Source organism: Pseudomyrmex gracilis, unplaced genomic scaffold, assembly GCF_002006095.1.
Source record: "Pseudomyrmex gracilis isolate BER0280 unplaced genomic scaffold, ASM200609v1 scaffold_1632, whole genome shotgun sequence".
In the NCBI taxonomy this organism is placed as follows: domain Eukaryota; kingdom Metazoa; phylum Arthropoda; class Insecta; order Hymenoptera; family Formicidae; genus Pseudomyrmex; species Pseudomyrmex gracilis.
The window spans coordinates 3,734-19,995 of NW_018022216.1; the positions used below are offsets into that span (position 1 = coordinate 3,734).

General features: G+C 35.9%; 2 protein-coding genes across 4 annotated transcripts; one reads left to right on the plus strand and one right to left on the minus strand.

The window, feature by feature from the left end:
- The first annotated feature begins 2,570 nt into the window (after nucleotides 1–2,570).
- On the plus strand, nucleotides 2,571–5,559 carry LOC109862325 (39S ribosomal protein L41, mitochondrial). 3 transcript variants are annotated; one of them, XM_020442347.1, is made up of 3 exons: nucleotides 2,571–2,679; nucleotides 2,802–2,969; nucleotides 3,126–5,559. In XM_020442347.1, exons 2-3 carry the CDS (start codon nucleotides 2,810–2,812, stop codon nucleotides 3,467–3,469), a joined length of 504 nt encoding a protein of 167 aa, XP_020297936.1. In that variant the 5' UTR covers nucleotides 2,571–2,679; nucleotides 2,802–2,809; the 3' UTR covers nucleotides 3,470–5,559. The 3 variants fall into 3 exon arrangements, with proteins under 3 accessions (XP_020297936.1, XP_020297938.1, XP_020297939.1); XM_020442349.1 differs by having other exon boundaries at nucleotides 2,616–2,726; XM_020442350.1 differs by having other exon boundaries at nucleotides 2,624–2,732.
- On the minus strand, nucleotides 4,205–12,561 carry LOC109862324 (MAP/microtubule affinity-regulating kinase 3-like). The gene is made up of 10 exons (XM_020442346.1): nucleotides 12,243–12,561; nucleotides 10,798–11,013; nucleotides 10,571–10,717; nucleotides 10,167–10,487; nucleotides 9,953–10,076; nucleotides 9,656–9,867; nucleotides 9,196–9,341; nucleotides 7,837–8,384; nucleotides 7,339–7,757; nucleotides 4,205–6,085 (listed from the first exon to the last, which is right to left on the minus strand). The coding sequence occupies exons 2-10, from the start codon at nucleotides 10,921–10,923 to the stop codon at nucleotides 5,966–5,968; spliced, it is 2,163 nt and encodes a 720-aa protein (XP_020297935.1). The 5' UTR covers nucleotides 10,924–11,013; nucleotides 12,243–12,561; the 3' UTR covers nucleotides 4,205–5,965.
- Between the last annotated feature and the right edge of the window lie 3,701 nt (nucleotides 12,562–16,262).

The following is a 16,262-nucleotide window of genomic DNA, read 5'->3' on the forward strand; positions in this document are numbered from 1 at the left end:
TTAATTGTAAATCGTAATTTTCCGAGATCAAATGTGTATGATGTTTTTCATTAATACTCTGAAACACTTTATGTTTTTTGGTTACAACTAAAACCTCATTTAAAATATTAATTTTTATTGAAGAGTCTAAAAGAATATTTGCCTGAATATTTTGCTGAATAATTTTTACTTACAAATGGAAAGTAAGTCCACAAGTTTTAAACTTTGTCACGGAGCACGTCGCGCAACTAACCATTATTAATATATTTTAATTAATAATCACTAATGGACGACAGGCGAAAGATACGCGACGACTTCAAGACATGGATCAAGACATGGATCCATGAATGCGTTTGGAAACCAGCATTGCTATCTGCGCTATTGCGTCATTTTATCTTTGTTTTACATATAATGAGTGATAAAGATAGAATGATACAACAGCAACCATAGATGAAGAAAAGATATAGAAAAATATTCGGTATATATCGACTGCAGCGCTCCTTACGGTAGAAAGCGCGTTATAGGCGGTCTCTCATGACGTAACTTCCGATTACAGAATTTGTACCCCCACCACTGCAATGCTCTCTCCAGTCCTCCATGACGAAAGTACTTGCGTGACAAGCAATTTGTTGTTTTCTGCGCATTTTATCAACACCGCTCCGCGGAAAACGATGAGTATAAAAGCTGGGTCCAAAAGCGAAGAGATCAGATCCGCCTGATCTCCGAATCTTGCGAGAAGCACCTGGGAAAGCTCTTCCTCGGTCGGGCAAACCGACGGCGACTCATGATTCGATTCTCACCGGGAGAAAACGCTATTTTCTCTCCGCCGGGTAAACCGGCATCCTTTCCGCTCCGTTCCGGGGAATCTCGCATTCTCCACTGGGTAAACCGGCATTCTTTCCGCTCCGCTCCGGGGAATCTCGTATTCTCCGCCGGGTAAACCGGCATCCGTCCCGCTCCGCTCAGGAAAATTTTGCAATCTCCTCCGGGTAAACCAGCATTCCTTCCGGGGAATCTCGCATTCTCCGCCGGGTAAACCGGCATCCGTTCCGCTCCGCTCCGGGGAATCTCGCATTCTCCGCCGGGCAAACCAGCATTCCTTCCGGGGAATCTTGTATTCTCCGCCGAGCAAACCGGCTTTCCGTTCGATCCGCTCCAGGGGAATCTCATATTCTCCGCCAGGCAAACCAGCTTTCTGTTCGATCCGCTCCAGGAGAATCTCGTATTCTCCGCCGGGTAAACCAGCTTTCTGTTCGATCCGCTTAATCGAACCCTGATCCCGTCGAGCTATTCCGCAGCTTAATAAATTTAACTAAATACAACAGAATACGTCTCGACAAAAAAGTCGAACCGTTACATTTATAAAAATTTAAACATTAAAAACTTTGCAACTTATCGGGCAACGTTTCTCATACGTTTCAACGAAATCGGACCGAAAGTTAAAAAGCGGACATTTCGACGTTTCTGCTACGTTACTACGACGGTTTAGAAACGTTTAACGAAACGTTGCTAAGTTTCGGAAAACCCGTTGCAGAAACGTTTGCGGTACTTACGATGCTATGTAGGTAGAAATAGAAGTTAAATGTACTATATACAATGACAAAAAATAAAATATAACATATAAATACAGAAAGTATGTCATGGTTGCATAATATACAGCCTATATTTATATACATTTATATGTTATATTTTATGTTTTTGCATTGTGCATTACATTTAACCTCTGTTTTTAATTTCTATTCCTAATAATTGTTCTATTTTGCTCAACTCTTATATTGAATAATACCGCGCGTGAAATATAAATTTAAGGGCCATTCTACAATGAGTTGAAAATGTCCCGTCGCCAGTTGCAACTAGGGAAAAAGTATTATTTTACGCGCTGCGGTTGCCAGTTGCTGTTGACAAAAGTTAAAAGTTGACCAACTCTCTTTTAGCAACTGCAACGACAAAGCGCAACCAGAAATAATACTTTTCTTTTCGTAATTGCTACCTTTCTTTTGCAACTGGCAATGGGACATTTTCAACTCATTGTAGAATGACCCTAAGATATCTTATTGGTTCCGCCATATTTTGTCACAACCAATAAGATTGAAGACAACTGTGTCCAGACTCAAGCCTTTTGCACAATGCGAGGGAATAGTGATAGCGATAAGCAATAGACACAGAATTCCAACTCGTCGGAAATTTTATCGCTATTGCTTATTCTGTTTTCTGATCTGCATTGATACATGTGTATTTTTGTATGTTAGATTCCGCTGTTCCTACCGTTATTTATGAATATAAACTCTTTAAAACTGGTGTTATTTCTATCGCTATCGCTATTCCGTCCATTGTGCAAGGGGCTTCATAGAGGCTTTGCACAATGGACGGAATAGCGATAGCGATAGAAATAACAAAAGTTTTAAAGAGTTTATATTTAAAAATAAAGGTAAGAACAGCGGAATCTAACATACAAAAATACACATGTATCAATGCAGATCAGAAAATCGGAATAAGCAATAGCGATAAAATTTCCGACGAGTTGGAATTCTGTGTTAAAAACTGTGTTATTTCTATCGCTATCGCTATTCCTTCCATTGTGCAAGGGGCTATACTACAGGGACTCTAACATAGAATGGCGTATGGACTAGCATAAATGGTCCATTGAGCCACAACTGCACCAAACCAAACCACCAAGCGTTATGTCACCTTAAATTATAGGTTATAACAAGTTTTAAAATTGTGTAGTGTATATAAAAATAATAAATGTAAATGTGTGTGACTTTTGTATTTTGTACTCAAACGTGAATTACATTTTAAGAGATTTGTTTTCTGATGAGTAGATATCGATATGGCGTCCTTGTATTTGGTTTTGCGACGCGGTATCTCAACAACATGCGTTTGCAATGGTAAACGGAATTTTCGTAAATTCCTTTTGTATGGTAAACGTGGTAGTCGTAACTTTAAGGCACAACAGAGCAAGAATCCGGATCCAGATATACCAATAGATAGTATGTTACTGTTATTATATGAAATATTATTAAGTACACATATAGTTATTTAGTTTAGACAAGAGAAAGTAATCAATAATCAACTAAACTTGCAAAATAGAATGAAGATATCACATAATATGTCTGTATCTATTAATTATTTGATGTAAATTACAGAAAGAGGCGTACGAAATACTGGATACAAAGTAGGTGATAAGTGGGTTCATGTACCCGAAATGATTCCTGAATTGATTGTACCTTCATTGGAAGGATTCACATTAAAGCCATATGTGTCATATAAAGTAGACCAGTTTACAGAACCTGAATTTACTCCTCAACAATTGTTTGATGCAGTATATGCTAAGAAAATAGAAGATGATTTTGCAAATAGTCAGTTAGATGAAAATGGACAGCCATTAAATCCTAGTGAGTATGAAAAACTTACTCCTCAACAAGCTAAGGATAATGCTGGGAAAACAGGTTGTGATCTTTTTGAAGAGGGTTTGACAAAATCATTTTAGATTTCTAGTTAAGTATAAGTTTTTTAGTAGATGTATATTTCATCACAATAAAGAATTCTTTCAAAAAGCTTTAAACACATTATGGGTTTAAACCTGCTTTATGTTTTATTTAGAACTTGCATGTGTGAATATATGTATGTATGTATATGTATATGTATATACACACACACACATGTATGTTGACATTTTGCAATTTACAAAAAGTAACTACTCTTACTATTATATGACTGTTAAAGTGATATTATGTGCGCACTCTTCTCTCTTTTCTGAGAGCATAGAAATGTAATTTGTTAACTTGTACACACACATATATAAGCAATCATCTCTCAGGTTTGGTTTTATTTTGACAAATTATTCGGATGTAAGTCAGTGCTTGATAGCAAATTTATCTTCACAAAATAACTAGTTAGATCAAACATTATACGTATTGTATAAAAACAATAGCTTATATACTTATAAGAAAATGTATGTCGCATATAATGATTAAATTCTCTGTAAAATTTGGAAACTTAGTTGAGTTTTAACAAACATAAAATTAAATTATTGCTGATAAAACGTGAACGTTATGAGCTTAGACAAAATGGAAATGTAACAATGCTGAAATTGATTTTCAATGAGAAGATATAGATATCTTCATAGATATCTTGCAATGATGTCCATTTGTGAATATTGGAATTTGTTTGCAATTAAACGAACTTAAATACGTTACGGTATTTGTTAAAAAGATTTTTGAGCGAAGTTTGATTGTTTTTTAATAAGATAAGAAACGGCGAACAATTGAAATAGTAAAGTCGTTGTCAGTTGTGCGCGGCCGGTATTGCTTGCTATTCTATGTTACTAGATTTTTATAATATATGAATGTATATATATGTATATACTGTTTTTTATAAAGTGCTGTATTCATATCAAACATACAAATAGTCTTGTAATAATTATTGTTTCCATTTCAATGTCTTTTAACAATTATAATCATGTAAGAGAAGCTCATAAAACAGAGCTGTTTAAATAGAAAATATGCTATTTGTAGAAGAAATCATATTTAGAATATTAATATGTGAATGCTCATAAAGATATACTTGTATAAAAGTAGTGCAACTGTTAATGTGGTGATTTATAAATGTTTCTAAAGAGATAACATATAAAATGTGTAGTCAACTTATTTCTATATAGGTAAAAATTGATCCACATAAATAATTTATTTAAATATCTTTACAGAATGCAGCACTTCTTACACATTACTATTTATCGCTAATGTTATTGTTTTTCGTTATTATTATTTTCTATTTTCTATAGTCATACACCATAATTTTGAAGAATGAAAGAGGGAAACATTTCTCTAATTTTGTACACTAGAAAGTTTATTAAAAGAATGTAACAAAAATCTTGCAGTTTGCATCATGTTTCCACTCTTTGATTAAATCATCACAAAAAGCATAAGTGGCATAGTACTTGTAGTTCGCTATGTGAAGAATTTTATTTTTACTTCAGTCATATTCTCTATATTTGTTATTCCTTATTTCATTTTTTATTGCCTTACTCTATAACATATTTATAATATCTCGTTAACAACTTGAGCATTCATATTTCTCACTCATTGGCAGTAAAGTGTATTTTCTTTAAAGACTTATATCGCGTAAATTCGGTGTATATCTTGTTATTCGTTTTATACATATGAGCATAAAAATGAACAAGTTTAAGATTTCTACTCCGCGAACTTGTTAATTTTTAAATTTTCATGTAACATTTAAAACTCCCGCAACTCTTTTGTTTATCCTCTAATAGCGAATGTGTTATTGAAGCAAGTCTTATGCCACTTGTTCTTCAAATAAATTTGGTGTTTCATCTTGTTAATTATCAGTCTATGATATAATTGGATATTTGACTGGTAAAGAATCAGTCATTTTAATAAGGCAGTTACACATGTTGCTGTATGACAAAGATTTCTCTGCACGAAAATTGTGTCAAGTCACGCGCATCGCTCATGAAGAGAGAGAAATATACATTACGATACAATGATAGAACTTTGTAAAATGACATTTGTATAAAGTTTTATATGTGTACATATGTATAAATAAATTTTTCTGACAATATTTTAGAGCAAATAAAAATACAAAAGAAAGTAATATTCTTTCTTTGGTAACATTTTTAGACCGATATTTCAGACCACTTAAAAAATATAATATATATAAATCTTTAACATTCAGTAACATGTGTGTGTACCATACATCTAACCAGAGATCTTGAGTATGTAAAGAAGTGTATATATCGCTATACACACATATATCACGAATATAAATGTTATAAAATTCTTTATATATTAATATCCCTTAACATATTTTTCTATATGCAACGCAAAATGATATGCAACTATGTTACTAAAAAGTCAACGTGGAAAGACTTAAGGAGAGAATACTGCTTGAGAGTTTGATATTAACAGTCTAACTGGCTTTTCATACGCAAGATCTCGAGAGAACTAACTAACAACGATAGGGCAGTTTATTCCATCGGATCTCCTACGTTTTCGAAGATAGTCGAGTGCGGATTGCTGGTAGTGGGCCACAAGAAACCACCTACACTGCCCGGTGGCAAATAAGATGCACCTCCACTAAGGCCAACCTAATGTTTTATAGTTCATCAGTTATTTAATATTTGACATCATTTATATTTTTTTCATATCTATATGTATATAACACTTGGACAAAATGTGCTAAGCAAACTGATATGGAAACAAATTTTCAGAAGAATAAACGCACCCCAATGTAGATGTTTTATAAATTTTGTATAGAACAATAACAAGTACAAAAAAAGTAATTAATTACTTAAGGCGAGAAATGATATAGAATGTACGATTTTTGAAGATGTATAGCTTTATATTTTTTCTTCTCAAAAATATATTTTTAATCCTCGAACTTATAAAATACGCAACAAATTTTGATAATATCTGTTCGATATCATGTGCACAAATGTAAAGTAATTCTCGAATTAATCATTTGAAGTAGCGGTACTGTTTCGTAGCTGTCACTCGCGGTTGAGAGAAATAGTTAAGTTATCACACTTGAATTCTCAATTTTCACACTATATATTTTCACTATGACTGAGTTTGTTAGTTTTTGCATTTCTGAGAATCACATGATAATATTAACTTGTATAAAAACACTAAAATATAAAGCTATGTATGTCGCAAGAATCGTGCGCGCTATCATTTTTCGTTCTTGACGTCATTAAAGCCAATATCGCTACGACAAAAGTAGCCGAGCTCTAATTATTCTGACATAACGAGCATAATTTTGTCAAAATCAAAATCAACATTTTTATTCTAATAATACGCATGTGTATTACTAGAATGTTAATTTTTTCTAAGTAAAACTACAATTCAAATAAAATCTATATATAACTAATTTTTCTAATTAGGTATCTATCTAAAACGTGTGTAAATTAAATTTAAACGGGTAAGATATAATTATAGGGTTGGTTCATGCAGTAAGGCAAATTAGAACAAGAAATAACTGCCGAATTAAATAAAAATAATCATTTATTTGCATTTAACATAAATAATTGTGCTAATAAATCGCAGGTACTAAATAACATTGTAGATACTAAATAACATTTTATATGTACATTGGCTCTCACTATTGTAAATGTAAAAATAACAATATCAAGACAATCAATAAAATCTTATTTTTTATATTAAGTGAACTATGTACAAGAATTTGTCAGTGTTATTACGTTGATTACTTTATTTTTTTCTCTAGATAAAGAATATCAAAATCACAGTTCAATAATAAGAAGCGCTCTAAAAACGGCTGTACATGACGCTTCAACGCGGTTGCTATTTATTTTTATACATCGTAACTTCTTTATGAATTTACCTGCTGGCTCCATATTAGCGATCTCTCCGCCAACTGGCAATCCGCAGCCAGTCTTGATGGTAGACTCTTCCACCTCTCCTCGTCTCTCTTTCTATCTCTGTCGAAGTCCCTGTCGACATGTCCCTGAGAGAGAGGTGGCAAGATTTGCGTTCGTTGTGCCAATTTGTAGCTATCTTGTCTAGGTACGTGATCGGAACGTCTGCTTGTGCTGCCGCTAGTCGAGACTGGAATCGAAGTCGGACTGCCGCCCCCTCTGTGCCGGTGATACAAATTACGTTTTTGCTGTAACATACGTTGCTGTACTAGAAGTTGTAGCTGCGTGCCCGAGTCTCCGCGCATTTTAAATTGCTGATTATCAGGCGGTGTGGACGGTGGTCTAAGATGGACTAGATCTAAGTGACCTCGAGCTTTTCCGGAATCTGAAAGCAATCGGTCATTGTATTATCTCAAGCAGTATTAAAAAAGAAATTATTACGAAAAGATGCAAACTCGACGCACCTTGAATACTCCTTTGCTTAGACGGTCTGTCGCCGACACCACCTTGCTGGCAGAATAGTAATCTAGGTCCACCGTCAGACGCTCTTCTTCCTTGAGAGACTCGGGATATTCTTCCAGTTATAGGGGATGGACTCTTGGGCGGCGGTGGTGTGCAAGAGGGCAGGCTGCTCGTGAAACAATTCGTTCCTGTGTAGTCTGGCGGACAACCAGAATCAAAACTAGACTCGAAGAGTTCTGATGATGAGCTACCGCTACCGGCCGCCATGAATAAAGTTGTTCGACTGGGTGGATCAATAGGATCCATAAGCGGATTATCAAAATGATGTTGGTAATCGCTTAATCTTCGATTGACTATCTGACTGTCAATTCGTTGACTGATATCGTGATCTAGGCCTAATCTGTGCTCTTCGAGTTTGATCTGTGCTTCGCGGAGTTCATCGCCGCTCGGACCCTCTTCTAAATCGCCTTCTGCGCTGCAACAACCTTCATCAGTTGAAGAACTGGTCGAGCTAAATCTCTTATTTCCTCTGCCGGTATCTTCTCTTCCTCTAAAACAGAGAAGAGAGATTCTTTTGACGATTGAAACAAAAGTTTTTTCCGTTAATAGTTGTTTTTTCTCTATAGCAAATGAGTACTTATGAGTAGATGATTTATGCAGAGCAATGAATTCAAGAAGTATTCATCAAGCATTCTCCTCGTCATTTCATCTCTATTCACGTTAGCTTTAAAAAAGACTTGTTTATGTCAAAGAAAAACAAAATTTGTTTATATTAAATAAACATCAATTATCACAGGTTTAATCTTACTAATCCTACTATAGTATATGTGCTATGATGCTTTAAATTGGTATAAGTACAGCAAACAAATGCAGAGATTTTCAGAATATAAATAAAATATAAGCAGAGAATTAGATTAAAATGCGTACGCACAAAATTAATATAAAAAAATACATATAAAATCATACAAAATATTTAAAAAATATGGATTTAATGAATAATGTATTTTTATACGGATAATAAATAAAGCGAACTAAAACTAATGATTAGAAATAAAGGTTTACAGCAAATAAAAAAGAAAATGAAATGAGGAGTTACCAAAAATAAAGCGACAGCAATGTGCTTCCAATCCAACCTGTCCTGATAAAATCCTCAATATGTGCGTCACCCATCAATAAAGTTCAACGTCCCACTAAGCTATCGCTGCAAATAAAAATTGATTAAATTAAGGATTTCTTTTTCTATTTTGTTTTCTGACTGGTAGGATTGGAAGATATTCTACAACTAACATGGAGGTGATATGTGAAATGCAGTTTTTAAAAAAAAGATACATGTGACAGTGCCTTTAATAACTAATGAATACCTTGATTTAAATTTATCTTCTTTTGTTCTCGCAACAGTGGACCAGCAAGTATTATTAATGGTGCTGCTTACACGATGTTGTTTCAATCTTTCCAGCAGTAAGAAATAAATAGCAGCATGATGGTCATAGCTGCTGTTTCGTAAGGACTGTTAAAAAATGTATCTATATTTATATGATGCAAAATAAATAAATTATATTGAATCGTTAAGTATAAAACTTGACAAAAATATGTACATATACATATATTTGTCAAGTGTCATATTTGATGACTCAATATATATCGAAATAATTTATTATACATTTTAAAAATTTAATTAAAAAATAAACACAATGCTGTCGCTTATTTTCAGAATTGTATATGTACAGTAAAAAAATAAGATATATTATTTTTAAAAATAAAATATTTTAAACAGATAGACATGTATTCACGGAGAACAACAACGGAAAAATGTACTCTTACCTCTCTAGTACGGCTAATGTCTATTCCTAAACTGTGCATCAGTCGAAGTATTTGTTCATTTGGTTCTTGAATAGATGACGATGGCCGTGTGACGATTACCGAACAAATGCTGTCTGCTGTTCCCGCCATCCAACGGTGTCTCTTGATTTGTGGAATGGTGTATCGTTTGGAAGGCTCCAGTACTAACATCTTGCGTATTAGGCTCTCGCAATCTGTAATGTGAATTTTCGTATTGTTAGCAAACGTTTGATTTAACAAGCAAACGTCAGATGCGAAAAAATGTATGTAAATAAACACCTGTACTCATAAAATAAGGAATTCTAAATCTGCCGCTTAGCACGCGATCTCTTAATGACTGAAGAGTTGATCCATCAAAGGGCAGTGCACCACATACTAACACATATAACACAACACCCAAACTCTACAAGAAAGAGAATATTTATATCAAATAAAATGCATTTAAAGTAGATTTTTTTTTTTATCTTATCATTTTTATATATATGAAACTTACCCACACATCAATCTCAGGTCCGGCGTAGTGCTTTCCTCGAAAAACCTCGGGAGCGGCGTAAGGAGGACTGCCACACCACGTGCTCAATCGTTCACCCGGTGCGAATCGATTGCTGAAACCGAAATCGGCAATTTTCACGTTCATCTGAGCATCGAGGAGCAAATTCTCTGCCTTCAGATCGCGATGCGCTACACCCGTCACATGACAATACTCGACCGCGGAAAGTATCTGCGCGAATGTCGCGCGTGCTCTGGGCTCTCCCATTCTTCCATACCGCGCTATGTAGTCGAATATCTCGCCTTTGCTCGCGTACTCGCATACCTACGTACAAAACGGATCCGTGTAAAATGATTCATTCAGAAAACAGAGAAAAGTCTCGGCATAAACATTTTTACTCTACTTACCATGTATATCATATTTTTCGTTTCCATGACTTGATATAACTTAACGATATGCGGATGCTCCAACTGCTTCATTATCTCGACTTCTCTATAAACTTTTTCCAGATTAGTAGGGTCCAATTGAGTTTTGTCGATTATTTTAATAGCCACCTACGAAAACACGCCGAACACACGAAATTAACACTTTTTTTCTAGAAATATAGCGTGACAACAAGTGCGTTGATATGTACCTCTGTTTTTGTAATTCGATGTCTAGCCAATTTTACAACGGCGAAATTGCCTTTGCCGATGGTTCCCTCAATGTCATAAAATCCAACCCGGATTTGCTTCTTACCCTGTGTCGGTCCAGTATCCATATTTATAAGTATAGTTGTACAGTTAAGTGCCGTTTTTTTTTTTTTTTACTTGAAAACGCTATTTTTTCTATTTTGTGTTTCTTCAGTAATCTGTAAACATTAAAACGTGCAATTTAAAGAAAAACTGTCTTTCTAATATATACAATGTAAACTCTTTTTAGTCTTATGTATAAAAATTGCACTATTAATATATTCAATCATTTTATTTAACTCATTAATACAGAGTGATTATTAGTATATGTGAAAGAGTAACTCTGTAATAAAAATCTAAAACTAACAGAAAGTTGACAAAAAAAAACTACATTATATTTTTGAAGAAAAAAGTCAATTCAGAAATAAGGGAAATATTATGTTTTCTATTATATACAAAACTGTAGAGATAAATAATGTAAAAATGTCTTAGTCATATCATTACTTATTATTCATCTATTCGAATTTTAAAGACACGTCTTTTGTAAAAATGCAAATTGTTAAATTTTCTACATAGCCCCTTACATAACTTTTTGCTATACTTTTAATATATAGGTATCATATATAGCTTTTTTTACATATCCTGCCTACGTAAGCAATTACGTACGCGCGAGCGCCAATGAAAAATTTATAAAGACTTCTGCTTCGAATAGCTCGATGAAGTTTTCAGCTTTTAAATTGTATCCGTACTGTTATATGTGTAAGTTTATATAAATATAAATTTTCAGCTTTGTGTCACCTCCCGAATTCCGAGGTATCATCCAACGCGCTATCGGCGAATATCGTCTATATATACATACAACTTACGATAATTACTTATCGCGCATTCAGCACTGACGCAAGTTTACTGATTCAACATTGAAGCGAATACGCGATTGTATCCGGAAGGACATCGGCACCGCGGATAAGAGAAAGAAAACGACAACGAGTATGCAAAAGAAAAAGAGAAAGAGGACGGGAGCGACGGACGATTTCAAGGAAAGCGCGCGTCAAGGATTCGCACCGTTTGACAGAGTACAAAGGCCCACCCGCAACAAGTACAATAGAAATCCTCGACTGACGTCACGCAGATCGACAACGACTTCCTACCTATTGAGAGAGAGAGAGAGAGAGAGAGAGAGAACGAGTGAGAGAGAGAGAGAGAGAGAAAGAAAGAGAGAGAGAGAGAGAGACACTGCCGATCGATCGCCGTCGATAGGTACTCCTCGATTAGGGAAACTCGCATAGGTCGCCGACGAACTAGTCGTTTAGACGAAAATGCGTCTCTCAGTCTACAGTACGTCAAATCTCATGTCGTAGATTTGTTTGAAGTGAAAACAAAAGAATTGATCGTATTTTCCGACACTTACCTCTCTCTTGGCTCGGAAATTACCGGTTGTTGGCCGCGACGATAAAGGTCGTTCGGCAAACGCCGACTTCTATGAGACAATCGACACTGACAACGACGGTGTGGAGATGCTCCGGAACTGCACGAAAAGGCCAGGAGGAAGCCATCGGTGACTACGGACACGGTCGTGGCGCGCGCGCCTGTCAGTAGATTTATTCGGAGAGAAGAAGCTCCAGTGTCTCGTCCGCCGCCTCTTCGGAGCAGAACGGAGCGGAATGAGACGGGAGCTCTCTTGTGTCTACACGCGCGCCAGTCAGCGTAGAACCTCCGCACAGCGCGGCGGTTCGATACCAACTGACCGGCGGCCATGTTGCCACCCCCCGTGCTGCTTCGGCAGTTGGCTCGCGGTGTCGGCGCCCTCAGCCCTCTCGTCGTCCCCGCCTACGTCGTTGCCCGGCCATTCTTAGCCAAATCACCCCTCTCTCTTGTCGCATTCTCCCTTTTCTCCTCTCCACCCTTTTTCGCTCACACGCGACGCGCTCCCCTCGTCTGTCTTTCTCTCTCTCTTCTATCCGTCACTCCGTTTCAACGTAACCTACCTACGTACGTGCACTCAACGCCCACTACTCTGCCGATTACTATCGCTCGTGCTCGCTCGCGCGCGCGCGCGCGCGTGCTCGCACGAGCGCCGTTATCTTCGGCAATTGACGTCACGCACATACATACGAACCCCGACGTCCGTCTCATCGTTAATTGTTTCTCGATGTAATTGCACGGCAAGTAGCGCGCCGCGCGCTAGCACGTGACGCGATGACGATCAGGTTCGTAACTATATGCACAATTCTGACTCGCACATTGAATATTTTGGTGTATGATAAAAAATAGTATCGCATTTTATAATTTAAACTCTGCGATCAAAATATTCTTTCTTCTTACTTAACGTAACGCGCGTACATACGGCTTAATATCTTGTTTTTGTTTTTTATTGTTTTTATCGAGTTTAATATTGAGTATCAAAAAATACATTCAGACGATGAGTTAAATATAATTCTCATAGGAGAATAATAACAAAATATTATGTATATATATATATTTATATATATGCATATGTATATTGCGTGAGATTGTAATCGGATATGACGTTTCCGACGTTCTGAGTCGTTTACAGCGAAAAACCGCGCGCTGTCGAGAAAGAGAAAAGTGAACTTTCTCGAGCCGAATAATGAGACGCGATATATGTGTATTCCCGAGCAACGGTCTTATATATATGTTTTTGCTAATCTCCGCTCTTGGCCTCGTCGTTTCGCTCTCAAGTCAAACGATTCTCTTCTTATTTATCTCTCGTCCGTTGAGGAGTCTTCGTATGATCAATGGTTATTGCTAATCAAGAAGTAGTTACTCAGCAAACTCAGTTTCGCGATGACTGTTATTTAAATCATAATAAGACAAAATTGCGCGAAGAATTTTGCTGGGATTCTGACATTGTTTTGTTTACAATTGCTTTTAGTGTGTAATTTTAAGTAAAATGCAGGTCTATTTTAATTCGTGCAAACATGATGCAAAACACAGATACAAAAATACATAAATATAGCTCAAAGCTAAGTTTTTCTTTTGATGAAATCACAGAAAGATGTCATCTGCTCGGAATAAAAATAGAATTTTAATTAGGAACAGGTAAAATTTTAATTGAGATATACGAGAATATAGATTGGAGAATATATTTTGCTGCTAAATATATACCTAGTACAATATTTAATATACATTATTAGTATGAATTGACAAAAGTGTAAAAGAAATTCATATTGATGAGTCTGCGCTGAAAATAATAGCATCGTTGGTTCTCTCTTGAGAGTTTTAGCATTCCTTCAATTCTCTCCATACTGAATAATAGGGTAAGAGGAAACACAAAGAGGATAATAGGGTAAGAATATTTTGATTTGAAACGAGCATGATCCAATTGACATTATGATCTTTGTGTTCGTTACTTGTGTCGGCATCTAGTTAATATAGATTTAAACACACGTAAATGTTATTTTCTTACTTATGACGAAAACATCGCTTTAATGTGTCCATAATAGTTCAGATTCATTCGAAATTCACACGATGCTTAAAGGACACTCGAAGAATATTAATTACGCGTTTATTACGCACACACACACACACACACACACACATGGATTTATTCTTCATATACATCTACACTGCGTACACATCTTGTTACACAGGTCATACTTGAGACGTTCTCTTCCTTCTCGAGCGGAACATCCTTCAGAACCTTCATGGTCGGATGAATCGATAATAGGTACGCAAGGTCGGGAAAGAGAAAGCAGTTTTTTTTGTCACGAGTAAGATCGTTCGCAAGCTCGAGCAACGATGATGAAGCAATGTGAACGTACTGCAAAAAATTCTTTTCAATTTTACATACAGTTTCTCTTTACGTCGTTGCGTTCTCCCTTCTCTCTTGAACAAGTCCTTCGCAGCTCACGTACTTACTTCGGCTTGTAGGCGGACTTGATTTCGCGCTCGCACGCGGGCAACTTCGGTACGTCGGTAAATCGATAATATATCGAAAAGAAAATCTGTCGACTTTTGACGCTACCCGAAGTTTCGCGCAAAAGCAGCACAAAAAGAGATGGCCAGGATAGAGAGATCTGTCCCACTTCTATTTCCTCCGAGACTTCTGCTGCTATATACAATACAATACATATATACATATATATATATGTGCCATCGCGAACGTACCAAAACAAAACCGACGCGGAAAATTTGACACGTAAAAAGTATGCGTATGTAAAATTTGAAATTGATAAAAAAGGGAGAGAGAGATGTGTCTTTAGGTATATAAAAAAGTAGATAAAAGAAATATAGCACATGTATCGTATCATTTAATTATATAATAATAATTTACGCTTAATTACGACAATTTTTACTGAAAAATTGGACAGAAGAGAAGTAGAAAAAAAGAGAGAGAAAAAAACATCAAAAAAATTTCACTTGTAAGATATTGGAAAAGATATTAATGAGTTTGTTGCTGCTCCGCTCGGTTTAATTGCGCTTGTTTTGTAATCAGAGTAATTCAAGAAAAGAAACCGCGTATGTCCAAGAATAACGTGCGCTTGTCATCTATACAACAGGTTCGGCTTTCATCATTGCATTATGCAATTGAAACATCGTTATTTGTGTTCTTTTTCACCGCGTTATTTAACAAATCGCTTTTGCTTTCCTCTTACGTGATGATTATTAAACTTTTATTTTCTCGCGACAACCTTCATCATGCTTCCAAGATAACGGAACAGAATAATATTGATCGACGAGATAAAATCTTCTTGCATATGTAGATAATAAATAACTATGATTAGAAAACAACATCCGTTATAATATTAGTAAAAGAAACTGTGAGTGTGGTTTCTTTATGGTTTTATTTGTGAGATCACAGTGAGATAAGAAAGCGAGAAGATAGTTACATCAATCGTAAAGCTATACGATGCGTTAAAATGTAAACTGTTCCGGCTGTCAATATTTACACAATAAGATATTAATTACCGGTCTACTAACTTGGATATAATGAGCGTGTCTCTCTCTCTCTCTCTCTCTCTCTTCCTCTCCATTTTTCAACTTTGTTCGCGCGGAAGAGTTTAACAGATCTTTTTCTTCTTAAACAAAGAACAAAATAAAAAACGGTTGAAAATTCTCAGTATTCACTGTGTCTGGTGCAAGCAACGTTGCTTGCACCAGACATCGTGTATCGCGTGCTCTTGTGACCCAAAGCTATTATGTCAGCAATGACGCACACGTAAATTACGACCTTTTATATCGACGATACTACGGTTGATATTGAACTTAAAAGATTACAGCGCGGATTGCTATTTTTGTTTCGGCGTGTGCAATTTATGTTTTATTACGCAAACAGTAACTTACGCACGCATACATCACGTATATACGCGTATACGCATGTGCACATTTTATACTCTTCTCAAAGTAATTACTTCACCATCACAGCCATCTTAAATCTTACTGTATAAATTTTTTTTTTTTCAAGAAA